The 27,947-nt window shown below is 45.4% G+C and overlaps 1 protein-coding gene across 10 annotated transcripts in view; it reads left to right on the top strand.

The window, feature by feature from the left end:
• Nucleotides 1–1,584: 1,584 nt before the first annotated feature.
• The window catches only part of LCOR (ligand dependent nuclear receptor corepressor), a 277,489-nt gene continuing 251,126 nt past the window's right edge, over nucleotides 1,585–27,947 (top strand). For 2 of the 10 annotated variants that reach the window (XM_033943077.1, XM_033943081.1), the window contains exons 1-3: nucleotides 1,660–1,794; nucleotides 3,131–3,236; nucleotides 4,233–4,365. In XM_033943077.1, coding sequence (XP_033798968.1) covers nucleotides 4,302–4,365 — 64 coding nt within the window. In that variant the 5' untranslated portion in view covers nucleotides 1,660–1,794; nucleotides 3,131–3,236; nucleotides 4,233–4,301. Of the gene's footprint in view, nucleotides 1,795–2,767; nucleotides 2,784–3,130; nucleotides 3,237–4,232; nucleotides 4,366–27,947 lie in introns of those variants that run through there. The other 8 variants (XM_033943075.1, XM_033943074.1, XM_033943078.1 and 5 more) reach the window with 7 other exon arrangements.

The raw sequence follows: 27,947 nt of genomic DNA, 5'->3' as shown, positions 1-27,947 counted from the left end.
ACCCGCTCAAACTCAGGGGCGGAAAATTTCATGGCGACACCAGAAAGTATTTCTTCACAGAGAGAGTGGTTGATCATTGGAACAAGCTTCCAGTGCAGGTGATCAAGGCAGACAGCGTGCCAGACTTTAAGAATAAATGGGATACCCATGTGGGATCCCTACGAGGGTCAAGATAAGGAAATTGGGTCATTAGGGCATATACAGGGGGGTGGGTAAGCAGAGTGGGAAGACTTGATGGGCTGTAGCCCTTTTCTGCCGTCATCTTCTATGTTTCTATGTTTCTATGATTGTGACCGACACAGTGAATTATTTTGTGTAGCCAGATTATCGAACAGAAAATGCTTTAAACCCATGGGTTAAAACCACAGGCTCACAATGCACTTTTTACAGAATATATAAAAAAAGAATTCTTACGTATATGTAAAGATATTTTAGTTTTATTTTTAATTTTGATGGTTGTTTTATATGGGGTTGTAACCTCGATACTGATATTTCAGGGCGGAAGAGGGCAGGAGAGTCAGCAAGGATAGTAAATGACTGATCCTCAGCAGTCACTTCTTTTCGGATCGGCAAACCCAATCGGTGTTTCCTCTTCTGCTTAGTGAATCGATGGCTTCCTACTTTTGCATGCCATTTCCCCTCATTTGCATGGGTGGATCGGATATTGATTGGGAAGCTGTTTAGTGAATAAGGTCGGGGAAGGATTGCAGATTGTCGGGACAGGATCAGTAAGTTTAGTGAATCTAGCCCATAGACTCCCCAAAGAATTCTGTGCCTTCTGCTTTGTAGCAGAGGCATTCTTCGGGAAAGGGTTGTCACATTCTTATGATGCATTGAAAAGGCACATTAAGAAGTTGTTTGGTGCTGGCATCTGCCAGGAGCTTTTGTTATCAAACATTTTGTTTTAGTTTATGTGCATGCAAGGACCCCTGACTGCCATTAATAATGAAACACAATGTGTCTGGTTGTATTCTCCATTTTGTTCCATGTTTTAAATATATATATAAGCTATGTAAGACCCTATATCTTTCATTCATTGACTTTTAAGTGCAAGTGGTTACCTTTCAAAGGTAAATAGTGTGTTGTTGTGAAGTCTGCTTTTTTTGTTATTTCGTTTTTGTCTATCTGGGATCAAAGGGGCATCTGTAAGGCTGGTCATAGCTGTAGGTATCTTTAGGACAGGTAGATTAACACATTAGTGTAAAAGGGTGTGTGAAACTTGTATACTGCTTTTATTTTGTGCAATCAAAGTGGTTTACATATTAAAGACAAGTATTTTGCCTGGGGCAACGAGGTGTCACAGGGAGCTCCAGTGAGAATCAAACTCACAACCTCAATGCACTGAAGCGGGTGCTCTAACCATCAGACCACTCCTCCTCTCCATTAAATGAAACTTTTTCTTTCACAATTAAAAAAATTGAACACTTGGAAGCCCTAAGCTTCTTCCAAAAGAAGTCGTAATAGCCAAATCCTTGTTTTTCTCTTTTACCCTCCTTTCACTACCAAGGCCATATAACGAAGTAACCATTAAGCAACCTTCGTTCCAAACACTTATCAATAAGCTACGTTGACGTCTTAGGCAACGCTAAGTAGAATGCGGGGGCGTGCCTGCAACCGTTCTGACCCTGCGCGATGACGCACAACGTTCCCTTCCACGCTGTCAGATCTGTGCGCGCCCGCTTGAGGGCCGACAGAAAATGGCGAGTTTGTGTAAAAGCCAGCAATGTTCCATCGAGAGGCGCGGCTTTCGGCAGGAACTTGATTCGTGGCGGCACAAGCTCATTCACTGTGTAGGTAAGCTCCTCTGTATTTATACCCGTTGGCGTCGACATGAGCCGAGGATGAGCGTTCAGAAGCACGGGGCGGGGGGGAACACTATAGGCCAGATTGTAATGTTCGTTGGACGCGCAAGCAGAGAGCGTCGGCGGCATCCTTTCCCTTTCTCTTCGAGTGCCTTTTTCGCTTGTCGGATTTTTTTTTTTTTTGGTGTTGTGGGCACTAGTAGTTCTCTTGCGTTTCTCTTGTTTTCCGGTGTGCAGGAACAACTTGAGTTGTAGAAAAAGAGGGGGGCGCCGTTTTTTTTTGCTTGTTTTTACCGATATTGATCAGTTTTTAAATTGGGAAAGACATTTTTAATACGAAAATTTCCGGGTTATTTTTCCCCCCACCCCTCCTCCTCCTCCTCCTCCCGTTTACGTCGTTGAGAGCTTATCACATGCACGCAAAAAAAGTGTGTAGGTAGGGAAATGAGGGAGGTTGAGGCGCGCACTTGGGCCAATCGGAGCCTGCGCATGACGCCCCTTCCACTCCCCCTTCTTATAATTGAAGTGAAGGGGGTTTGTTAAATAAGGGGAAAAAAAAAAACAAAAAACCAACCCAACTCCCGCCGGTCTCGCGAAAGCGCGCGCCTTGAGTCTTCGTGCGCGCGCTTACCCAAACCTTAAGGGCTTTATCCCGGTTTTTAATGGTGGATCATGGTCCAACATTTTTATAGCCCGTTTTCTTTACTGTTAAATTCATCCGCTAAAGTGAATATAAAAGTAACCAAAATATGATTTAAGAGACTATGTTTGTGTTGCTAAGCATACATTTTAAGGACATAGGGTTTAAAATCTATAGTGACTTTTTTTCTTGGACTCCGAGCTCTTTATGGCTACACGTTTTTGGGTTGATCCACCGATGATCTTGTGGAAGGGGAGAAACAAGGAATTACTTTTAAGTGCCGAGTTCACAAGCTTTTGCCTCGAAATATTGTCCCCTTATTTTTTAAGACTTGATCTACGGTATCTAGTGTCTTCACTATTGCCTGCTTAAAACATACCCGAAGCTGAGCGCGTTTTCGCCATCTCCAAACACATCTTTTTGTGTTTCTTCAGGGGAGGACGGGGAGGGCTGGGAGAGCGATTTGTCAGGGGTCTGAGGCCTAGCATCGGACTGTTTTAGAAAATGTGTGTGTGTGTATTGTGGTTGTTGTTTTTTTTAGCTCAAAATCTAGCCAGTTTAGGTAAATCCGAAGGTTTTCGTGCTTAGCACCATTGACCTGAAATCCTTTTGGGGGAGGGGTGAAAGGGTCGAATGAAAGCCCCCTGTTACAGTATGTGTTGTTTTTTTTGTCTGTTTTTTCTCAAAGGTCCTGTTTCCCTCCCCTCTATCCTCTCCTGACTCTATGGTCGGCAAGATTAAAAGCTCGAAATTACGGGTATTACTCATAGATATTTAACCCCCCCCTCAAAAAAGTAAGTTGCCAGGCATTTTCAATGAGTTTATAAAAACGATTATTCCCCGATTGTATGCAGTCCCTTCTCAGTTATTTGTGGTTTTCTTTTCCCTTTTTTTGTTTTTCCTATTATGTTAATGAAATGTTTTGTTCGATTCTTTCTTTAACCACTATATTTAAAGTAATATTTTATAATAAATGATAGTTTATACATAGTATGAGGCAGGAGAGAATTTAAGTAAATTTATAATTTCAATGTAAAGCATCAATTTTAGGTCATGAAACTGTTTAGAATGGGATCTTTGTTGAAAGCACTATGCATAAAGTGTTTGCTGGTGTCCATTGAAATGAAATTTCATGCTGTGATTACAGCTTCTTTGTCCTGTTAGAATATGAGATGAAACGGAATTTTTAATGTTAGTATAATATTTAGGATATTGAGTTAAGCTTTTTTGGGGTATGGAAAAAAAAACCCATATAGAATTCTCTATGGCTTGACATTAATTTAATTTTTTAATTGTATGGTTGAAAACAGATCATGCTTAAGTGTAAATTTGACTACAGATAAGGTGGAAAATCATGACTCTTCCAAGAAATTGATGGATTATCCTTCATGTGACATGGAAATTTTTCATTTTATAGTTTGATCTGTTAGATTTATTGCTAAATCCTGAGATTCTTTGTGGTCCTGGAAATGTTAGTCAAATTTAAATAATGTAATGCTAGAAAATTTATAATCGGGACAAAATATGCAACTCTTTCAAATTTCCAGAAGGATTTATTACCTGGCACTGGAAGTTCCATTTTTGCTTTTAGAGGACGTGTAGGATCAATTTGCACTCCAAGTACTGTGATTTTAAAATTGGGATAGTTTTATACCGTTTCAACATTTTGATTTAGAGGCATAGTTTTGAGTTTTTCATACTTATTTCAGCATGAGCCAAATTTTGCATGATCTCGCCCCTTCCCCCCAACAGTAGGATAAGAGCAGATTTTTTTTTTAATTTCTGTGTAGCTCATTCTGACATCTGAACATGTGGGGATAGCAGGTCCTGCAAAATTACAGGGCCCCAGACACTCAGACATGAGAGAGAAGCCAACAGAGGAACGGGATGTGAAAAGTTCTTTGACACAATTCAAATATTACGGTGAGTGTTGACAGTAAATTTGAAATAATAAAATCATATTTCAAATTCCTAGACTTAGGAGTAACATTCATAATTGTCACGATATGCGGCAAACTAACCCAGTTGGGTTCAGTGCCCCCATAAAACATAAACACAAAATAACATAAAATTTTATTTATATACCGCTATACACCTGATAGTTCGATGCAATTAACAGAATTATCTAAAGGGTGAACAGAAGCAGCGCATAGTACAAGTACAGTGGTCTAAAGTCTAGACAGACCAAAAGCACTGCTCTCTTACTGCTAGTGGGAAGGAAAAAGGGAGAGAGGATGAGGCTACCAGATTTCTGGTAAATGGTTATAGGACACCCGTTCCCCATAGTTAGTAAGCAATTAATTTTGTTGGGTGTGAGAAACAGAGAATGACATAGAGACAAATTTGTCCCAGTCCTTGCAGGATCTCAATATCCCTGTCCTGTCCCTGAGAGTTCTTTCCCTGTCCCATTCCTACAAGCTCTACCTTAATTGCACAAGTCTCGAACACATGATTTTAAAGTGTTAAAAGTTTGTGCAGATGAGAACAAAGCTTACAGGAATGGGGTAGTAACAGGGTCAGAGCTTGTGAGAATGGGACTGGGAAATAGATCTTGTGGGGACGGGGGAAAATTTGTCCCAGTGCTCCATAGAAAATTATAGTGATTTGAACTTCTAAAATATTTTCGGACCAGTAAAACATCAGAATTGGTGTGTATATACTGTACTTTACTACATACAATAGAAAGTTAGGCTTGCCTGCACATAATTTCTGTATGTGAGAAATGTTTGTGTCAGATTTTCAACTAGTTCTGGGGTATCCAGTCTACTCTCAGGAGCATATAGCTCCTTTCTGTGAATTGCTGTAAACTACTTTGAGTTGACCTTTGAACTAGAACAGTATTTCTCAACCCTCCCCTGGCAGCAGAACTAACCAGTTGGGTTTTTACAGTTACATTAAATTATGCATAAGAAGTTGTATGTAGTGGGTCTCTAGTATCAGCAAACTTGTGTGTATTCTTTGTGGTGGTCCTGAAAACCAGACCGGCTAGGAGTGCCAGAAATGCCAGACTAGAAAAAGTTCATATAAGCCTGAAATCATTGTGATAGACATTTCAAGTACCATACTGATAATAAGACCTTTTTTCTACCTTTTGGATTTTTATTTTATTTTTTTCGTTATCAGGTTGGTCCCATTTTCTTTTTTCCTTTTTTTTCTTGTCTATCTCTTGGCTCCTTTTTCAAGCTCCCCTTTTCATTTTACTTCTATCACTTGTTTTCAGACCATCCCTTACATTTCTCTGTGACATCATTCTTTTTCTTTTTATCCCTTCTCCGTCTCTTAATCTAAATTTTTATTTCCATCACTCCATAGTCTCCCCCTATATGACAAGAATTTGCTTTTGGAAATGGAAACACATGATGTATCTGTCAAAAATTAAAGATTGTGTCAATACTAACAGAAGGTAAAATAATCACACAAAATGTGGTGTTGTTTTGCCGTAAGTTGAGACAGTTGTAATCTAGTTATAGGCAGCATGAATCCTCCGATTCAGGTTGTGCTAACTAGTGCTGCTCGATTAGGGAAAAAAATTTGATTTGATTCGGCCCATTGAATTGATTTTTCAATTTGATTCACTTTTCCTGCCCAATTGGGTGTAGGTTTTTGGTTTGTTTGTTTTTTTTGTTTTTGTTTTTTTCAAACGTCCTGGCAGGTTTTGTAGCCTCTTCACCCACCTCCCCTTTCCCCTTTGCCCTCTCCAACGTCATACCGGCACTATGGTGTAAACAACCAAAAGAGACTTTTCCTCTTTCAGTTAGGTCCTAACTCGCGCTTGCTGTCTAACTTGGGCAGCTTGGGCAGAACATACATTTCAAATCTGACATATTGTAATCACAAAATAGATAATAAACTTATTTTTTCTACCTTTATGTTGTCTGATCATTTTATTATTCAAATCATGTTAGTCTCAGGCTCTAGTTTTTGTTTGTCTTCTATTAACTTGCTCACCAGGATCTCCTACCCATTTGACGTTTCCTTCTTTCTCCATGCTCACTATCCATCTTCCATCTCTGTACCTTCCCTTCCTCTGCCATATCCAATATTTCTGTTTCTTTCCCACTGTCTACCATATCTCTCTCCCTGCCTTGTGCCCTGGGTCAAACTTCTCCATTTCCCTTCATGCAATATCTCTCTTCCTCCCCATTATCATGTGCAACATTTCATTCTCCCCATGATCATGTGCAACATTTCTTTCTCCCCATGCATCATCTCTCCCTGCCCTCCATTCTACGTCCAAAATTTCTTCCTCCCTTCTCCATGCAATTCTTCCTCTCGCCCCTTTCTACCTCTGTGGCATCTTTCCCTTCCTCTCCATTACCCCATGTCAACACTTCCTCTCTCCTCCCCCCACCCATACGCAGCAGCTTTCTATTCCTCCTCCCTCCCATCCCCATGTGCAGCACCTCCTCACCGATCCCCCCTCCACCGTGAGATCTGACATATCAGTCCTCCCAAAGCAGCACCAGCAGCGATGGTGGTGGCTGGTGAGAGGAAGCAGTGCTCTGAACATGTTGCTTCTGGCCTGCCCTGCAATGGCTTCCCTCTGCCATGTCATCAGTGATGCGGCAGAGGGAAGGCACAGGTGGGGCAGGCCAGGAGCAGCTTCTACTTCTTCCCACTCGCTACTGCCACTTTAGGAGACCCAGAGGTGTCAGGACTCACTGAATTGGTGAGTCCAATTTTTTTATGTTTTTTAGAAAGCAAATCGATTCAAATCGGCAAATTGGGCAACACTACCGAAATGCTTGGTTTTTTAGCAGCAGCAGCAGCAGCAGCAGATTAATCCAGATGAATGGGTTGTATCCATCAGCAGGAGGATATGGAGAAAACCAAGCTGAGCTCTGTTATATATAGGATGTTACCCACAGAGCCCAGTATGAAAAGTGACCTGTCACTTTAAGTTTTAAGAAACTTTGTGACTGCCTGAACCTCGCCTTCCTGCGCGCTGAGGCTTGCGTCACTTCAGTTCTTCATTTTCATGGAGCAAAGAAGTACTATTTGGCTGGACTCTGTTCAGTCTGTTTGCCTGCTTGCTTTTGCGTATTTGTTTTTTTCTTCTTTTTCCTCATATATTTCACTGACAATTGCATTAAATGTTGAAGTGTTTTTTTCCGTTTTATGTCAATTTTTGACGGGTTTTAAAAAGTGTAGTAAGTGTCAGCAGTCTATTTCAGCTGCAGACCCTTATGACTGGTGTCTACAGTGTCTATGCCTTGAACACAAAATTGAAACTTGTTCTCGCTGTTCAACTTTAAAGTCCCGCTCTCTTAAAGCTTGTCACACTCAGCAGGAGCAGTTCGGCGCGCCCATGGATATCGCCAAATCTTCATAGGCGTTGACATTGAGACTCTGGCTTCAACATCGACATCACAAGAGATTCCATCATCAGGGAAGCTAGCTAAGAAGCTACCTGCTTCCAAACAAGCATCGCAGGTCTCTACAGCATTGAGTCCCTTGATGCAGATGAAACAGATGCCATCACTCCAGCTTTGCAGGTTCTCTCTCTTATAAGATGTGCATCCTCATTGAGGTCACCCACTCCGAGACAACCTGCTGCACTGATGGTACCGGCTGTTGAGCCATCAGTACTGGTAGCTTCTTTCAGGGAAAAACTCGATGAGTTCGATAATATATTGAAATTGAACTGCATGCTGGTGCTAACATTGACTTCCTCGATACTAGCCCAGCTTGAGCATAGCGTTACAAGACTTCAAGGTACCGCTGTCAGCGAAGCATTGAACTCGGGGATCTCCTGTGGGACATCATCGTTCTTCTAGACCAGTGTATCAACGTTTTCAAGACAAGTACCCCCTAAGCCTACCAAATACCAACCAAGTATCCCTGGCTAAACTCCGCCCCTGACTCCACCCCCATAATAATAATACTAATTGTAATGCAATTCCATCCATTTTTCATATACACACAGTATAATCTTAATATATAATGGTAACCACAAAATTAAAAAAAAACACAAAGCACACTGTACGCAGAGAAAATGTTAATTATCATTTATATTTGAGGTTTTTCCAAAAATGTCAAGGCAGATGACTAAAATATGCAATGTCACCTCAGTAACAACTATAGAAAAATAAATACAGGATAGTGCAAAATATAGACAGCAGATATAAATTCTCAAAACTGACACATTTTGATCACTAAATTGAAAATAAAATCATTTTTCCTAGCTTTGTTGTCTGGTGATTTCATGAGTCTCTGATTGCACTTCCTTTTGACTGTACATCCAATCTTCCTTCCTTCCTTCTGCATGCTTCCTCTCCTCCAGATCTCATTCCATTCCCCAAACAACATCTCTCTCTGTCCCTCCATGAGTCCAACTTTTCTTCCTATCTCATCCCCCAGATCAATTTTCACCACTGCCCATTTCTCCTATCACTCCTCTCCCACACCATGCCGCATCCCCTTCAATCTATCCCTCTGGGTTCCCTCTTCACCATATCCAACATTTCTCCCTATCGTCCTCGTCTTTCCCATGTATCTCTACCTCACTGTTCTCTATGCCCAATTTTCCTCTTCCCCATGTGCACCATCTCTTTCCCTCTCATTCACACACTCAGACCCAACAATTGTCCCTTTCTATTCCCTCCCTCCTTCCTTTCTATGTCCCAAGTTAGTGCCCCCTTCCCGTCACTGATTTCCAGCCTTTGTCCTCCCTCCCACGCTGAAGCCTGCCTGCCTCCCTCGCTGAAGCTTTCCTCCCCTCCTTGACGGTGTGAAGCCAGCCAGCCTGCCTTCCTGCCGAGCCAAAGCCAGCCAGCATGCCTCCCTCTCGTGCCGAAGCCTCCTCTTACCCAATCCGCCGCCGCCACTCTCCACAACTGCAGGAAGGGAAAGGAAGGGCCAAGCGCGGTCCACAAGCGTTTCCTCAACGTCGGTTCTATCGTCGGAGAGAAGGTCTGGGCCAGCCAATCGCTGCTTGGCTGGCCCAGACCTTCTGTCCAGTATCAGAATTGACGTCGAGGGAAGGCTTGTGCGCTGCGCTTAGCCCTTCCCTTCCTGCAGTTGCAGCGGTGAGTGGTGGCGACGGCAGGTGGGGAGCGAGCAAGGGGCGGGAATCGTCTAGCCCGCATACCCCTAATGAGTGGCCCACGTACCGCGTGTTGAGAAACCCTGTTCTAGATGACGCTCAAGACATCGATGTTCTCGCTTGTCTTATTGATGCACCTCCGAAGGATCATTCCTCTACTTTGAAGTACTGACACTCTTCTTCAGGACGATCAACTTCAAGATACCATCACATCGATCTCATGCTTCAAAGCATAAGAGGGTCACTCATCGGTCCTCTTGTCTTCATCAGATCGGTACAAAAGACGTCGAAAATCTTATTGTAGTCATCGTTCTCCTCGACAAACAGTATCTCCAAACCTTCTATATGATTCAGACTTACGTTCTGACAAGAGTTGCGCGGGGACAGAAATCCTACCCGTCCCCATGAGGAATCCCCTCCGTCCCTGCCTGTCCCCACCCATCACCCCATAAAAGTTTCCTGTCCCCATAAAAAGCAGCAATTACTTCAGAAAATTTTGATTTTTTTTTTTTAAGCCTTAGTTTATTTAAACCAACAATAAAAATACAATCTTTTTTAACACCCCCTCCTTTTTTTTTAATACTCCCTCCTCTCTATAAAAAAATATTTTTAGTAATAATCCATGAGTCACAAAGCAAGGGTGCACCTAGGAAAAGGGAGCATCATAAACACTGCAGTGAGCATTAGAACATCAATATACCCATTGTTAAACTGAAGCCAGATTAATACAGATCGATCCTGCACAGCCAATGCTAAAAGAAAACAGTCCTTTTCATACATACAGAACACAAAATCTCTACCCCTCACACTGGCCCACTTGCTTCCTTGTCACCATCACCACCCTCTCCCTACCCGTGATCCTGTCACCATCATCTCTGTACACCTTATGCCTATTCCTGTCACCAGATTCTTTGCCTTCCCCTTCACCCCATCCAGCCTGCCACTTCACTCTCCCTACTTCTCTCTCTCTGCCCAAGATGGAAGGCTATCACCTTGGCTGGCCTGTCTGCCACTTTATTCTCTAGCCATCTGTCATCCATGTCACCATTGCCTCATTCTCCCTACCCCTCATGATGGTCGTTGCCTGTCCCTTTTGCTAGTTCTCATATTAGCCATACTGCCTGCTTACTTTTCTGCTATCTTGTGCCCCCCCTTCCTCTCCCTGTGGCGTCACTCTCTCTCTTCATGCTAGCTCTCATTCTTTCTTCTCCTCACCCTGGCCTGCCTGTCATTTCCCTCTCCCCCTAGCTGTCCCCCCCTCCAATCCCAAGCCCACCCCTGCCTAATCTTTGGCCCAAATTGACTTTCCTCTCTTTCCTCCCCCACCTGTCACATGCAAGCCAAGTCCCAGCACCCACCAAACCTTTCCCCTCCCCCACCCCCACTAACTTGACCTCAGTAGCATTAGCCAGCTCCTGCCAAGTGGTTTGGCAGGGGGGAGTAGGCCCTCTCCCAGTCACCCCAGTGCCCAGGAGCTGCAGTCACCTTCACCACGGTAGCAGGGAGCCGTGGAGGGGGAGGTACATGGTTCTGGCCTGGCCTGCCCCGCCCCCGAGGTCTTTTCCTTCTCCAGACCCAGTGCCCACAATTACCCTGTGCAACTTTGGCCAGCTCAGGTGTGAGCAGGGCAGAATGCAGCTGGGAGTCAGAGAGCCATACCGCTCCTTGCTCGGGCAGCTGCACAAAGGCAATGAAAAGTGAAGTGCTGCAGCTCTCCAGAAGCAGCAACTCGGCCGCCGGCTCTTCCTTCTCTGGAGCTCATCATGTAGGCCGTAAGCTCAGCACAGGCACACATTGGTTCAGCTGCAGCACAATGGACCAATCACAAACGACCTTAGAACTCTGAGGTCATTTGTGATTGGCCCATTGTGCTGCAGCTGAACCAATGTGTGCCTGTGCTGAGTATACTGCCTATGTGATGAGCTCCATGCTTACGTGACATGCTGCTGATTTGACAGGAGCTCACCGGACCGGAAATATGATAGGCCTCGAGTTGGGATAGGAAGGAACCCCAGTTCCATCCCCGTGGGAGTCCCATTGGCCTTGGCAGGGCTGTGGAGTCGATAGATAAATGTTCCGACTCCTCAGTTTTTTTTACTTCGGACTCCGACTCTAGGTACCTGAAATTGACTCGGACTCCACAGCACTGGTTAATTTTCAGATCATTAAAATGGAATGTCAAGTTGAGAGAAATGAGTATTTTCGACACCACCTTCTTTTTGCTTTTAATCAAGGTTCTAAGGCCGCAGAAGCTGCTCGCAACATTTGTGCTGTGTATATAGTGGGTGCTATAGCTGAAAGAATCGCTCATGATTGGTATGCCAAGTTCAAAAATGGAGTCGGTAGATAAATGTTCCGACTCCTCAGTTTTTTGTACTTCTGACTCCGACTCCAGGTACCCGAAATTTCCTCCAACTCCGACTCCACAGCCCTGGGCCTTGGAGAGGTCCCTGTGGGAGTCCCGTTGACCTAGGGGGGATCACCGCATGATTCCCATGATCCCCGTTCCTGTGCAGACCTCTAGTTCTGACTCCAGATTGTTCACCTATTTTATCTGCACCTGAGTCTTATGGCATTCATTCAGAACAGTCTCCACAGAAAACACCTCCTAGATGAAAATCTCCTTCACAGAAGCTTTCTTCTACTAGATACATTAGACAGCTGGGCAAAGCCCTTCCTGTCAATTTGGAAGCTGACAATGGTCATAATACAGAGTACTTGGGAAGAAAATACCAAATGTCTACTAGAGCTGGCCCACCAGTAGACAGTTTTTTTACCTAATTGGCTCACGTTCCTATTAGGCACGTCATCACGTTTGACATTTTTACAGGTTCTCGGGGGCATTCTCTGGCTCTCTTCACAGTCTCGCATTGCGTCGTTTTTTGGTAAGTATTGATTTTTTCATCATTTTTTCTTCTTTTTAATCCCTTGTTGTATATAGTCTTGATCACGTTCTAATTTTGGTGTTTTGTTTTTTGGTACTCATTCTTTTCCGGTGTAGTGTTTTTCTGTATTATTTGTTTTCTTTGCTTCATGTAATGGTTTTTATTATGAACATATTTTTATGCTTTTCAAACATATTTTGCTAATTCACATGGTATTTTATCTTTCCCTTTTTGGGTTTAATCCCTTTGTAGTTTTTCCATTTTAAGTTTGGCTCAGCTATTTTGGATCAATCATGTTGTACCTTGCGTGCTTGTTGTTTTTTTTTTTTTTTAAACATATCCATTTTTTGTACCTTGCGATCCGTTTTTTGAACCTTGTGATCAGCTCAGCAGCCCCTATTCTGAACTTATACCTGTTTTGACTTGGTCTAATTCAAAACATATAAGTTCCATCTGGGCAGTTTCATTAAACTTTTGGTTATACTTGCAGTACAACTAAGTCTAGATCAGCCCACCTAACGCCCTTTCTCCTCCTCCAAAAATGCCTCTCTTCGCTCTAGGCGTTCAGAGGTAGGGTAAAGGCCTAAGCTGGTTTTAGATACGTCTAAAACCAGCTTTGATTATTGGTACTTGGATGATCTGTCTCTTTGATTGTCCAATTACTGACTTAGGCTACTTTTTGAACTTTTAAAAAAAATTTTTTTATCCCAGGACAAGCAGGCATGATATTCTCGCATGTGGGTGACGTCAACTACGGAGCCCCGATGCGAGATTCAAGTTTGCTATGCTGCACCACGCATGCGTGCCTTCCTGCTCCACTAGAGGGTGCATCCCCTCCTCGTGGTCTCCAGTTCACATAACCAGCAAAGAAGCCAACTTGTACAGAAAGCAATTTAAGCCACAAAGAGATCTTACATTGAAATAGAAGGAAATATAAATTTTACTATAAGGAAAAAAAAAATACTGGCTTAATTCAGCTCAAATCCTCAAAAAAGAGATCCAAGATGTAATTATTGCGAGGACATAAGGAAAAGAAATTACAAAAGAAAGCTAAATATGACTCTTATGACTGAGAGAGCTCATTATAATCAAAAGAGTTCAAGTTTAATCTTTCTCCAGCCTTGACATCGATAGGAAAGTTGTTAGTTGAAAGGATTCAAAGAAAACACATTTGAATGTTCGATAGTGCACAATCAATTTACAAAGGTGTCTAAGGTAAAATGTACACCCGGTTTTTAATAGAAGAAATTAATGTCTTCACCTTTGGGTGTCTTGAGATAAATCGGGAAAGATTTTAATTTTGAACCCCCAGGAATTCTCTTTGTCTATTCTTGAAAAAAAGTCTTAGAATCCACGATTTATCTGGCGATAGAACAACTGTTAATATCAGTGTTGCAGGCATCGCAGTTTCTTTATCCGAGAGCTCCGATAAAGTTCTGGTTCTTGAATATTAGTCTGTTGATCTTATACTCAAATTTGGCAAGCAATAGACTTGTGAAAATGGAGGCAAAGCTTCTTCAGGGACTTCTAAAATTTTGATTAGATATCTTTTTAACATCCCCCAGTGGGTTACCCTGTCCCTCCTTCCTTCTGTTCCAGTTTGTCATTTTGTTACGTATTCCCCATTATTAATTGTATTTACTTTACCGTTTTCTGGTATGTTTTATTTCTTACAATTTTATCTATCCATTGTAAACCGTTAGGTATTATTTGATAAACAGTATATCATACAATGAAGAAACTTGGATCTCCCTTAGCCCATCTTTTGGCTCTCTCAAGGATGCTGAACCATGGGTTTTTGGTATCCTTTATTTCTATGTACTCTCTTTTCCATCCTATTAATGACTGCTTTGCTACATCCCACTTGTCTGGATTCATCTGCTGCTGATGACAAGGAAAGAAATGTTATGTATCCTACCTGATGATGTTCATTCCTTTAGTCACAGCAGATGAATCCAGAGTCCCACCCACCCTTTGTTACTTTCTGTGTTACATTTGCCACAGAGGCATTGACCTGGTAGACAGCTTCAAGGAGGATTCAACAATTGTGAGTAGGGAGTCCTCTGCCGAGGAATATCTTCGGTTACTCCTACTGCTTTGTTAAGAGGAATACTGAAGAACCATTGAGCAGACCATCGCATATATGGCAGAACTGAACTTTGTGTGCTCTATCTCTGCCTACTGGTAGGTGGATTAACCCACTTGTCTGGATTCATCTGCTGTGACTAAAGGAATAAACATTATCAGGTAGGATACATAATGTTTCTATTTTCATCACTATGATGAAGGAAAACCTTATACTGGAAAACTATAAGTTGGTGTGTGAGTCAGCGATGGTGGTATGGGATCAAGCCAGGATTCCCACAAAACACAGACTCTTGTGTTAGGAAGTTGAAGAAACTACACAAATAAAACTGTTGCAAACAAGGCACTCGCAGCCATTTCCAGATATCTCTGGTTTCTATCTGAGTACCTAGTAGCACTTGCTTTTTTGATGAAAGAATTGTACCAGAAATAAAACTACAAATGATGCACAAAACTTACAGCGTTCACCATTGCCAGACACAATGCCTCATGTGTACAGATGAAACGGAACCAGTGACCTTTGAAAGTCTTGTAACACAGAGAACAGTCATTTTATTGATATCTTGATTGAAGGAGAATCAACAAAAGTGAAAATATTCCTGAAGAAACAGCCCACAGAGTGGACTGATCCAGTTTTCAAGGAACTTTGGAATTGGGCATACAAACTGATAGTAAATGATGCATCAAACTGAGGGCTAAAGCCTCACTGAAAAATACGACGATACTTTGACAAAAGATGAACAGAAGCAATTTGTTCTTTGGCTAGTGGCCAGCCATCGAAAGAAACCTTTCTGCATCAAAGGCGACTTAAGTCATAGACAGTTGATTAACATTTATACTCAAATATAAACAGAGATAATTCTTTTTTCACCCCAAAAGAAGGAAAAAAATAAAAAAATAAAAATTGGTTGACTCGAATATAAACCGAGGTTAGAAATTTGGGGGTGTGAGTGTCATAAGTAATGCCATAGATAATCACTAATTTCTCAGTTGGGGCTGTTTTGAGTCCAAAAAAGCTGAAGGACAGTTGGCAGATATCTTCCTACTTGGGCCATTAAACCAACCAAAGTTTCTGGACTTCTATCCCCGCCAGAACACCTGGCCTCAGTCACACATGCAGAAGACAGAAAACCCCTTTTTAAATACAAACCCACAAATTAAAAGTACACAAAAAAATGCATTTCTTTCTAAACAGTTCAAATTATAAAAACAGATGAAAAATTTCAAAACTGATTATTTGAATCGCTAAATTGAAAAGAAAAACATTTTTCCTACCTTTATCTGGCGATTTTATTTTTCTTATCTTGTTTCCTTTTTGCTCTAAACTCTTTTTTCCAAGGCCTCTTTATGCATTTGCTACTTCTTTCCTCTCCTTCACCTCTTGCACTACATCCATCTTTGACACTGATTTTCATATTCAGTTTTCTTCCATTTTTCTGCCTTCATCTCAAATCTCTTTCCAGCTCTTCCTCTCTAATCCATCCATGTGTATCATCTCTTCCCCTTCCCTCCATCTATGTACCACCATCTCTTTTCTCTCCTCTGCCTCGCCCTCCCTCCCAGGTTCCACCAAATGTTCTTCCCACCCAGTTCCGAAGAACTCATACCCACAAAAACTACATGGAGGTTGCTGGTGCGGATACAGTTCTCTTGTGCTGCCCGCAGCCTCTTCTGCACAGCTCCTTTGCTGTGGTCCACCCAAATGGAAACAGGAAGTTGCTTCAAAAGGGGGGGGGGGGGGCGGCGGCAAAATAACAGTACAGAGGAGGCCACAGCAACGCTGGAGAATCGAAGAACAATTTTTTTAAGGCACTTTTGTCCACATGTGCTCAAGGCCTGCTGGACTCCCTTCGAGGAATCCCATAGAGGGGGGGAGCCAGCAGCCTTGAGTATGTGCAGATGCTCAAGGCCCTTCACCTGCACAGAACGTCGGTGTCGGTTTCCTGAGTCCCAGAACTAAGTGTGATGTCGGTCTGGGGCAGGAGGAGCGAGTAGTGGAGGATAGTAGTGCCTGTCATCGGAGGGGGGGGGATAGAAGTGCCAGACATCAGGGGTGGGGTGGAAAATAGCAGCCTGGTCATCAGGTGGGGAGGAGATGAAAAAAGGAGGCTCAAATATAAACCAAGGCCCCCATTTTTGGGCCACAGATCTCTGTTTATAATCAAGTATGTATATGTATACACACACACAGTATTTGTCGAGGGCACAAGAATTACAATTTGCCATTAAGCTTAGCGGTAGTTTAAAAAAAACAAAACAGCTAGGTGGGGTGATACCTAAACTTTGTTTTAAGTAACATTGTGTGTGTTTTTCATTTTTATAAAAAGGACTAAAATTTGCCTTGTGGACTAACGAAATGTATTAATTTTTTGGACTATCCTAATGTGCACGGTTCCGTCCTTTGTTGCTGAAGGTTGTTTTGGCCTTCTGTGTCAATCAAGAAGTAAGGTTGCCGGTGTTCCAGACCACAGGGTCAAAGATGGAGGACCAGATTCTGAAAAAGATGGATGTGAGGAGAGCCTTCCTACATTACCTAGAGTTTTACTAATGAGTTCCTGCTATCTGACCATCTTTTTGTGCTCGCCAGTCAGGCTCAACACAGCAGACCAGTGTCAAAAGCCACCATTTCCAGATGGATTTGCATAGCCATTTCATCAGCATATATTGCCTGTGGCAAACAGTTGTTGGTCTCAGGTGGCTTCTTTGTGGGCAGAAGCTTGGGTGATTTCGCCTGAGAAGATTTGTAGGGCAGTGACCTAGTTCATGCTTTATTCAAGTTTCAAGTTTATTAAAATTTGATAAATCGCTTATTGCATACTAAGCGAGTAACAATATTTAAGATAGATCAAGAATCCATTGTACATCATTGAGGTGGGTTAAAAACAAACAGACAAAACAAACAAACATGATACATAGGGGAATGGAAAGTAAGAGAGAACAGTTACAATATTAATATTTATCTTAATTTTTAAGGAAAAGAAAAACGAATAGGGAGAAAACATGAGGAAAGGGATTGGAATTGATACAAATGAATTATTTAAACATTGAATATTGAATAAGGTGAATTATTTTAAACATTAAAAGCATCTCTGAATAAAAATGTTTTTAAAATATGTATCTCCAGTATTCATTCTCCAATTTTTACAGAGTGGATGTGACGGCAAGGCAGGGACGCCTCCGAGTCGTTAGTGTTACAAGCAGGCGCAGGGGTCCCGTCATAAATTCCTGGGACTGCTTTTGTACATCCCTAGCATTCAGTGTGGAAAATCGATTAGATATATTTTCTTGTAAATAAGGTGTGTCATGCTGAAGCCCCGCCTGTCAGTGATTTCTCTGCTGCCTTATTGTCTCAATCAGAAACTAATACTTTGGATGTTAGTCTGACCTCAAGGGTATGAAAATTAATCTTTTGTTATGAAATATTGGGGGACTGCTGGAGCGCCATAAAGGTTTCTGATTAGTATGTTTTAATTATTCAGTTAATCCAAAAAATCAAATCAGAAAGAATATCTACTTCAAAACAAAAATGCTCACATAAAAGCATATAATCTGCTAGAGAATTAATACAGAAATATACTAAATAAAAATATATATGAATGTGCTCAGTGAAGTGAATGATTCAAATAGCCATAGAAAGACTGAGGAAAGTTCAACTTATAACATCATCGCACATGCCCTACCTGCCTCCATTAGCTAAAAAATATTTTTATCATAAGAACATAAGACCATAAGAATTGCCGCTGCTAGGTCAGACCAGTGGTCCATCGTGCCCAGCAGTCTGCTCACACGGTGGCCCTCTGGTCAAAGACAAGCGCCCTGAGACTAGCCCTACCTCCGTATGTTCCGGTTCAGCAGGAACTTGTCTAACTTTGTCTTGAATCCCTGGAGGGTGTTTTCTCTTATGACGACTCTGGAAGAGCGTTCCAGTTTTCTACCACTCTGGGTGAAGAAAAACTTCTTCCGTTCGTACGGAATCCTATCCCCTTTCAATTTTAGAAAGTACCCTCTCGTTCTCCCTACCTTGGACAGAGTGAACAATCTGTCCTTCCCTAGCAACAGCAGCAGATGAATCCAGAGACCAATGGGATAGCACACATCTACCAGCAGGCGGAGATAGAGAAACGGATTAACAGGTGGTCCCATTGGCTGGCACTCCTCCTGTATCTCCAGTATTCTCTATCTCCCAGCAGGAAATGGTTGCTATTCAACTAGCTCCTGAATTCTGTTGAGGTTTGTCTTCAGTGAGCTGGCAATGCTATTTCTCCTGTTGAGATTTTCTCTTCAGTGAGACAGGGGTGTCCGGCTGAACGGTGCCGGCTTTAGGGGTTACACCTGGGCCCCCCCCCCAGGTCCCTGCCTCACCCTCCCTCTGACTGGGTCTCAATTTTTTTCTTCTTTCCCTTCTCTGTAAAAAAAAAAAATAAAAAGACCACAGTTGCTCCATTCTGCTCTGTTACTGCTGCTCAACCAGCTTTAACTGGCTTCAACCGGCCCTAACAACAAGCTTGTGAGTATGTCTCTGTTTTTTAATGTTGGTTGAACTTCAGGTTCTGTTTGGGAGTCTTAGTAATGTGGGTTCAGTCAACGTATGTTTAAGGAATGGATATTTTATTGAGGCTAAGTTTTATGACTAGAAATCCGTGGAGGGAGCCGGGACTTCCCGCCCTTTGCATGCACGCGCTTGGTTTCCTTGTTGGTTACAGCGCGGCAGTAGCGGTGCGATTTCATGCTTGCACTTGTTCTCATTGTTGGGTTTCAGTGCAGCAATAGTACCGTATTTTCACGCAAATAACGCGCACCCGTATAAAACGCGCACACGGGTATAGCGCGCAGAAACCACGATGATATGTACAAAAACTTTGGTATACCGCGCTCACGGGTATACCGCGCATGCTGCCCGACGCTCCTTTCGCCCGCCCTGACTTTCCGTGCGCTGTCCCGACTCTCCGTTCACCCCCCCTGACTTCCGTGCACTGTCCCCCCTTGAAGGTCTGTTCCCATCCTGAAAGCCTGATGCCCCCCCCCGACGTCTGATACATCCCTCCCCCCGAAGGACCGCAGATTCCCCAACAATATCGGGCCAGGAGGGAGCCCAAATCCTCCTGGCCACGGCGACCCCCTAACCCCACCCCGCACTACATTACGGGCAGGAGGGATCCCAGGCCCTCCTGCCCTCGACGCAAACCCCCCTCCCCCCAACGACCGCCACCCCCAAGAACCTCCGACCGCCCCCCCAGCCGACCCGCGACCCCCCTGGCGACCCCCACGGCCCCCCCACCCCCCTTCCCCGTACCTTTGGTAGTTGGGCCAGAAGGGAGCCCAAACCCTCCTGGCCACGGCGACCCCCTAACCCCACCCCGCACTACATTACGGGCAGGAGGGATCCCAGGCCCTCCTGCCCTCGACGCAAACCCCCCCCCCCCCCAACGACCGCCCCCCCCCAAGAACCTCCGACCGCCCCCCCAGCCGACCCGCGACCCCCCTGGCGATCCCCACGACCCCCCCACCCCCCTTCCCCGTACCTTTGGTAGTTGGCCGGACAGACGGGAGCCAAACCCGCCTGTCCGGCAGGCAGCCAACGAAGGAATGAGGCCGGATTGGCCCATCCATCCTAAAGCTCCGCCTACTGGTGGGGCCTAAGGCGCGTGGGCCAATCAGAATAGGCCCTGGAGCCTTAGGTCCCACCTGGGGGCGCGGCCTGAGGCACATGGTCGGGTTGGGCCCATGTGCCTCAGGCCGCGCCCCCAGGTGGGACTTAAGGCTCCAGGGCCTATTCTGATTGGCCCACGCGCCTTAGGCCCCACCAGTAGGCGGAGCTTTAGGATGGATGGGCCAATCCGGCCTCATTCCTTCGTTGGCTGCCTGCCTGACAGGCGGGTTTGGCTCCCGTCTGTCCGGCCAACTACCAAAGGTACGGGGAAGGGGGGTGGGGGGGTCGCGGGGGTCGCCAGGGGGGTCGCGGGTCGGCTGGGGGGGCGGTCGGAGGTTCTTGGGGGGGGCGGTCGTTGGGGGGGAGGGGGGTTTGCGTCGAGGGCAGGAGGGCCTGGGATCCCTCCTGCCCGTAATGTAGTGCGGGGTGGGGTTAGGGGGTCGCCGTGGCCAGGAGGGTTTGGGCTCCCTTCTGGCCCGATATTGTCGGGAAGTCGGCGGTCCTTCGGGGTGGGGGTGCGAGTGGTCCTGCCGGGGGGGGGGGGGGGGGATGTATCGGACGTCGGGGAGTCGGCCGGGCAAGAGGGCTTGGGCTCCCTCTTGCTCCGATCGTGGATGCGGGTGCGGGTGGGAGCGCGTGCGAGCGGTCGTTCGGGGTGGGGGTGCGAGTGGTCCTGCCGGGGGGGGGGGATGTATCGGACGGCGGGGAGTCGGCCGGGCAAGAGGGCTTGGGCTCCCTCTTGCTCCGATCGTGGATGCGGGTGCGGGTGGGAGCGCGTGCGAGCGGTCGTTCGGGGTGGGGGTGCGAGTGGTCCTGCCGGGGGGGGGGGGGGATGTATCGGACGTCGGGGAGTCGGCCGGGCAAGAGGGCTTGGGCTCCCTCTTGCTCCGATCGTGGATGCGGGTGCGGGTGGGAGCGCGTGCGAGCGGTCGTTCGGGGTGGGGGTGCGAGTGGTCCTGCCGGGGGGGGGGATGTATCGGACGTCGGGGAGTCGGCCGGGCAAGAGGGCTTGGGCTCCCTCTTGCTCCGATCGTGGATGCGGGTGCGGGTGGGAGCGCGTGCGAGTGGTCGTTCGGGGTGGGGGTGCGAGTGGTCCTGCTGGGGGGGTGAATCGGGCGTCGGGCGGGGTGGGAACTATGTTTTAAAACTTTTGTATACCGCGCTCACGCATATAACGCGCGAGGGGTATGCGCGGTAGGTAAAAACGCGTATAACGCGCGCGTTATATGCGTGAAAATACGGTAGTCCTGTTTATTCTGAGGCTCTCTTTCATCGGTGTTTGTCACGGCCATGTGCAGCTGATTGTGCAGGTGCCGGTTTATAGCAGCGCGCATGAGATGGGACATGTTTTTTTCCGGCGCTGTGGGCCGTTCTTCTGGTTATTCCCCGAGTCTGATTTTCTTTCTATGCAAGCCGCAGCAGGGTAAATTTTGCGGGGCTTGAATCTGACTATGTTTCTAGGAGCGTTGATGCAGCGGCCACGTGTCAACGAGAATCAGGCGTGCGCTTGGGTCTTCGGCAATGGCGGGAGAGCTGCAGCGTTCCGGTAGTTTGTTTCCAGCTGACTTTGGTCAGGATATGCCGGGGCTTCTCTCCTTTCCGGTTCAGACAAGTTGTATGTGTTTCACCAGCTTTGGGACAAGCTTGGGCAGATTTATATGTCTGTCTGTGTTCCTGCTGTACTCCCTTGAAGGAAGCTGCTTGTTTAATCGGACTCTGGGGTTAGCACTCCAAGGGGTTTACCAGATAGACTCTGACCTGTGCTAGGTCACCCAGTCTCATCTCGGTTTGTCTCCAGACTGGGGCAACATACGGCAACAAACGGCACGGTGAGATCAGCAGTAAGATAATGCCCTGTATTTCACACAGGTATCTCATTGTCTCTCTTGGGGTCCCTGCAGATTGAGCCTTTGTCTGTTGGTAACTGTCCTTATTTGGGCCTCTATGCTGAGCTTCATGTGTCCAGTAGTGGCACAGGATATATATGCTTAAAGGTAGTACACACAGTTTCCAAGTTCGGGCTGTCTCTATGGGCATAATGACACTGCGCATCTTCCTGCGGCCAGGACACTCTTTCTCTATTTCTGATGCGGCCTGGACTTCAGATTTCCATGCTTATCACGCTGGTTTCTCCTATCGCCATTTTCTCATGGCACATGCTAGAAGGGCCCCCCCGACCAGACAGGGAGGGCTGTACAGCTCCTTTTAACCAGGAGCCAGTTACCTATTCTATCAAACCCATGGAGGATCTCGCGCTATGTGGCTCATCCCTCTAGCTCTCATTAGCGATGTGAGCTTTCTCTGATACCTGTAAGGATGCTGTTGTTTTCCACGGGGTAGTAGATGCAGCATCTTGATTGAGTCTAGTACGTATTCACTTTAAAGGACATACGTATTTCGCTCATGTTGCATGGAGTTAGTACTGTTTTCATGGTTCCAGTATATTCCTCTTTACATTGTGAAGCTTGATTTTTCCTAGAAGAATCTTCTTGCAGATCCTACAGTTCTCATCCTGCCATTCCCTGACCTTCTGCACTTCATTCTGAAGGGATCTTGACTTCTTCCAATGACTCTTCAGGCTTTCTCATGAGGGAGAAGTCACTATAATGTCAGGTCAGGGGGCTGTGAAGATTTTTCAGGATGCTTGCAACTTTGCATCCTCCTCAGGTTTCCAGTTTGTTCTTGGAGTCTCTATGTTTTGTGTTTCCCTTTTCAGTGTTACTAGTCCTCAGGGCAGTTCTTGTAGATCTTCGGGAACTAAGGGACATTGTTCCACTTACTGCATGGTGCCCAAGACAGGGGCATTGGGCTGGCTGGATCCCATTCTGCTGAATTAGTTTCTCAGGGTTACACATTTCTGCAGAAAAACTGGGAGAATATTTACATTTTCCCTATGGACTCCGAATCAGCACTAGGTTTGCTTGCCTCTCTTTGAGCAGTGCTTTCGGTTTTGGCACATGCCATTTCACCTACCCAAGGCTTCAAGAACATTTTAGAAAATGTGGGCAGTGGTACCGTTTTGGCGCTACCAGGTGATTCACCTAATTTCTTCTTGACTGACTGCTTGATTCGGATGTCTTCCAGTCGGGCCATTTGACTGACATGAAAAGGGTGGTTTTTTTTCCTCAGTTCTTTGGACGTGAATCTTCGAATTTGCACAGCGCTCTTTTCTCCTGTACTATTTATAGGTATATCGGGGAGATGTTTTTATTCATATAGGAGAGAAATGTGTTTCTTCCCAGAGACTAGGGCGATGGGTCACAGTCTCAGGTTTGCATTCTTCTTTGGTCACCATGTCCCAGAGTATGGGATTCTGTACAGGTTATGGGATCCATGTTGCTGACTCCAATGGGAACTTCGGCTTGCTTTCCCGTTATAACGCTACAGCAGTCGCTTTTGTTCCGGTGGTTCCCTATTCAACATCTTTATAAGAGACTTGGCAGAAGGGCTGCGAGGTAAAATAACATTATTCGCCGATGACGCCAAACTAAGCAATGTAGTGGGGAAAAGCACAACAGACATAAATTCAATGTCTGACAACATGATGCACGACCTACTCCTACTGGAGCGCTGGTCTAGGTCCTGGCAACTCAGCTTCAATGCCAAAAATGCAAAGTCATGCACCTGGGCAGCCAAAATCTATGCAAGATTTACACCCTTAATGGCGAGATCCTAACAAGAACTGAAGCAGAACGAGAGTTAGGGGTGATGTCAGTGAGAACATGAAAACTGCCAATCTAGTGGAGCAAGCTTCATCCAAGGCAAGGCAAATCATAGGTTGCATATGCAGGAGTTTCGTCAGCCGTAAGCCTGAAGTCATTATGCCATTGTATAGATCCATGGTGAGGCCCCACTTGGAATACTGTGTGCAATTCTGGAGGCCGCATTACCGTAAGGATGTGCTGAGACTGGAGTCGGTCCAGAGAATGGCCACCCGGATGGTCTCAGGACTCAAGGATCTCCCGTACGAGGAACGGCTGGATAAGTTGCAGCTGTACTCACTCGAGGAACGCAGAGAGAGGGGTGACATGATCGAGACATTCAAGTATCTCACGGGCCGCATCGAGGTGGAAGAAGATATCTTCTTTTTCAAGGGTCCCGCGGCAACAAGTGGGCATCCGTGGAAAATCAGGGGCGGGAAACTGCACGGGGACACCAGGAAATTCTTTTTCACTGAAAGGGTGGTTGATCGCTGGAATAGTCTTCCACTTCAGGTTGTTGAGGCCAGCAGCGTGCCTGATTTTAAGGCCAAATGGGATAGACACGTGGGATCTATTCACAGAGAAAGGTTGGGGTGGGTCATTGGGGTGGGCAGACTAGATGGGCCGTGGCCCTTATTTGCCGTCTATTTCTATATTTCCCGGTATCTCAGGGCTCCAATTATTTGGTAGGCTCCTCATGCATCGCTCTGTATGATTTGGTGGCTCAGCGAGATTTCTCTTTTCAAAGGCATGCATCGGTCTTTGCTGGACTAGCTCAGAGCCACCAAGCATCCTGGGCTGTCGGGTTGGGGGGCTCGGTGCCTTCCATCCTCAGCTCCAGGAGTCTGGTCTTAAGAGGCGACTCAGTACTTGTTTATTCTTCTACTCTTGAGCATGGTCAGGCTACCTTTCTGGAGCTTCTGCTGAGGGTCCTTTCAGTCAGTATTATGATGGGGGTATTTCTCTACAGCTTGGGCAGTAGGTGATGTACTCAGTTGCCAGGTACAGTTGTTGTTCTTCTTCAATGGGTGGACCCTCATTTTCCTTTTCTGTTGACAGATCATTTTAAGTGTCAGGAAAAGAGTTTGGATAGGCTTTCTCTCCGCGAAATCTGAGCATGGCCCATTTATTGTATGTTACAGTGTACAGCACTGTGTACGCTCTAGAAAGTGTAAACGTTAGTAATAGTGAAATCTTCATCCTGGATATTGGGAATTTTGGCTCAGGCGTTCCAGCTCTTTTTATGGATTTGAGATCTCCTGGAACTAGACCTCATGGCCTCTTCTCACAATTCAATGCTTCCTAGCTTCTTCAGCGGGCACAGGGAGTGGGAGTCAGAGGGGGTAACAGCGTGGCTTCTTTCTCACCTCTGGTTTCTCTTTTTCAGTATTTTCCCCTGGTTGATGATGGTTTGGATTTGCCATCTCAAGCTCGCTTTCCGGGCACGGTATTTGTAGAATCTCTGGCTTGGCTGCGCCATCCTTGCTATGCGGATCTGATGAGTCTTTCGACAGCCGGACTAAGAAGTTTCCTGGTATCTCCAGATTTGCTCACCTAGGGTCCGATCAACATGGATATTCGTACTACTTTGGTATTACGACCTAGCTTTTGAGAAGTCATGACTGACGTGTAAGGGTTATGCGAAGCAGGTTGTTTCTTCTCTTATCCAGGTGCTACAGACGTCTTCACCTGTGGTTTCTGCTTCCTTTTAGAGGTTTTTCCTTTCTTGGATACTTCTCAACATTTGCACCCTTCCAGAGTTCCTTTTTGGCACAGGTGTATTGCCGAGGGCTTAGCGTTCAATTCCCTTCAGCTTCAAGTGCCATTCTTAGCTTGTTACAAGGGCTAGGTATATTGCTCTTCGATTACTTCTCAGCTTCATGTAGTTCAGTTCCTAAACGGAGTACGGTATATTTGTACACCTCTTAGAAAGCCCTGTCCGGAGTACAATCTTCAGGTACTTCTTCGCAGTTTACCGAAGGCTTCATTTCCTCCATGTGCCGTTGAACACGGGGTTTCTTGTGGCCATGGTTTCGGCTCTGCAGTTTTCCAAGTTGCAGGTCTTGTTCAGCGGGGATTCCTATTTCTGATTTCCAAAATCTGAGGTATCAGTTCAGACGGTACCACAATTCTTTCTAAGGAGGTGTCATCCTTTCTTTTATGACACGCTCACTTTTCCTTCCTTCTTCCTGGGAGGAGAAATGGGGGGACGTGCTTCTATTCACTGCATTTTTTGAAAGTGCGTACGTAGCGTTCTCCGCGAGCATGGTTTCTAATGACTTTTAGTTGTTTAGATCACCTTTTTGTATTCTTCACGGGACGCCTCAAACATATGGCGGCGTCCAAAGCCTCTATCGCTTGATGGGTCCAGGAGGACATTCTTTACGCTTACTTGATGGCAGGGAAGCGGTTAGCGAAAGAACTTCATGACCATTCCATCAGAGTGATGGCTACTTCATGGACTCGGTCCAGAGGTTTTTTCCTTGGAGGAGTTTTGTCTCGCGGCTGGTCTTCCGAGAGTGCTTTCTCTCAGCATTACTGGTTGGATGTGGGGTTCGCATGCGGTAGATGCGTTTAGTGCGTCGGTTGTTGCGGAGGCGGCGTTTGCTTCCCTCCCAGATTGAGGATTGCTTTGCTACATCCCATTGGTCTCTGGATTCATCTGCTGCTGTTGCTAGGGAAGGAAAAATTATGTTCTTACCTGTTAATTTTCTTTCCCTTAGACGCAGCAGATGAATCCAGAGCCCCACCCTTTCTGGATATTGTCTGTCGGTTTTTTCTTTTGCAAATTTTGAAGTTTGTTATTATTGAGGGTTGCATTCTGTATTATTGCCTTTTGAGATTTGTTATGGGAAAGAAGTTTTTTTTTTTCCCCATGCTATGCCTATTGATGGTTACGGATGCTTGGGCAAGGAGCTATACTGGAGATACAGGAGGAGTGCCAGCCAATGGGACCACCTGTTAATCAGTTTCTCTATCTCCGCCTGCTGGTAGATGTGTGCTATCCCATTGGTCTCTGGATTCATCTGCTGAGTCTAAGGGAAAGAAAATTAACAGGCAAGTACATAATTTTTCCTTTTCCACCAAGTCTATTTCCTTCAGTACCTTGAATGTTTCAATCATGTCCCCTCAATCTCCTCTGTTTGAGGGAGAAGAGCCCGAGTTTCTCTAATCTTTTGCTGTACAGCAACTCCTCCAGCCCCTTAACCATCTTACTCACTCTTCTCTGGACCCTTTTGAGTAGTACTGTATCCTTGTTCATGTACGGCGACCAGTGCTGTACGCAGTACTCCAGGTGATGGTGCACCATGGCCTGGTACAGCGGCATGATAACCTTCTCCGATCTGTTCGTGATTCCCTTCTTTATCATTCCTAGCATTCTGTTCTCCCTTTTCACCGTTGCCGCACATTGCACGGTCGGCTTCATCAACTTGTCAATCAGAATTCCCAAGTCTCTTTCCTGGGAGGACATCCTGTATTCGTGCATGAGATTTTTGTTACCGACATGCATCACTTTACACTTATTCACATTGAACCTCATCTTCCATGTCTAGGCTCATTCCTTGAGCATGATTATGTCACGTTGCAGATCTTCACAATCCCCCGTGTCTTCACTACTCTGAACAACTTTGTATCGTCCGCAAATTTAATCACCTCACTCGTCGTACCTATGTCCAGATCATTTATAAAGATGTTGAAGAGCACGGGTCCAAGCACCAAGCCCTGCGCCACCCCACTGGTGACGCTCTTCCAGTCCGAATATTGTCCATTTACCCCTACTCTGTTTCCTGTTCTCCAGCTAGTTTTTAATCTACGTGAATATTTCACCCTTGATTTCATGGCTCGCAATTGAAGTAGTCGTTCATGCGGAACCTTGTCAAATGCCTTCTGAAAATCCAGATAATCAATGTCGACCGGTTCGCCTTTGTCTATCAGATATAATGAAAGCCTTAGCAGACATGTGCAGTGGGAAATTCGTACATCTGTAATCTGTGGCGCTGCATGCACAGTAGCAGCGGCCGTTTTCGACACGTGCAGCACGTTTCCACAGCAACATAGGAGAAGGGCAGTGGTTTCCTTCAGCTGAGTGGTTTCCGATGCTTCCCCTATCGCTAGCATGTGGCGGTGTTAGTTGCGGT

Source organism: Geotrypetes seraphini, chromosome 4, assembly GCF_902459505.1.
Source record: "Geotrypetes seraphini chromosome 4, aGeoSer1.1, whole genome shotgun sequence".
In the NCBI taxonomy this organism is placed as follows: Eukaryota; Metazoa; Chordata; class Amphibia; order Gymnophiona; family Dermophiidae; genus Geotrypetes; species Geotrypetes seraphini.
Note: the sequence above shows the minus strand (reverse complement) of the source record. Positions and strands in the feature narration are given on the sequence as shown.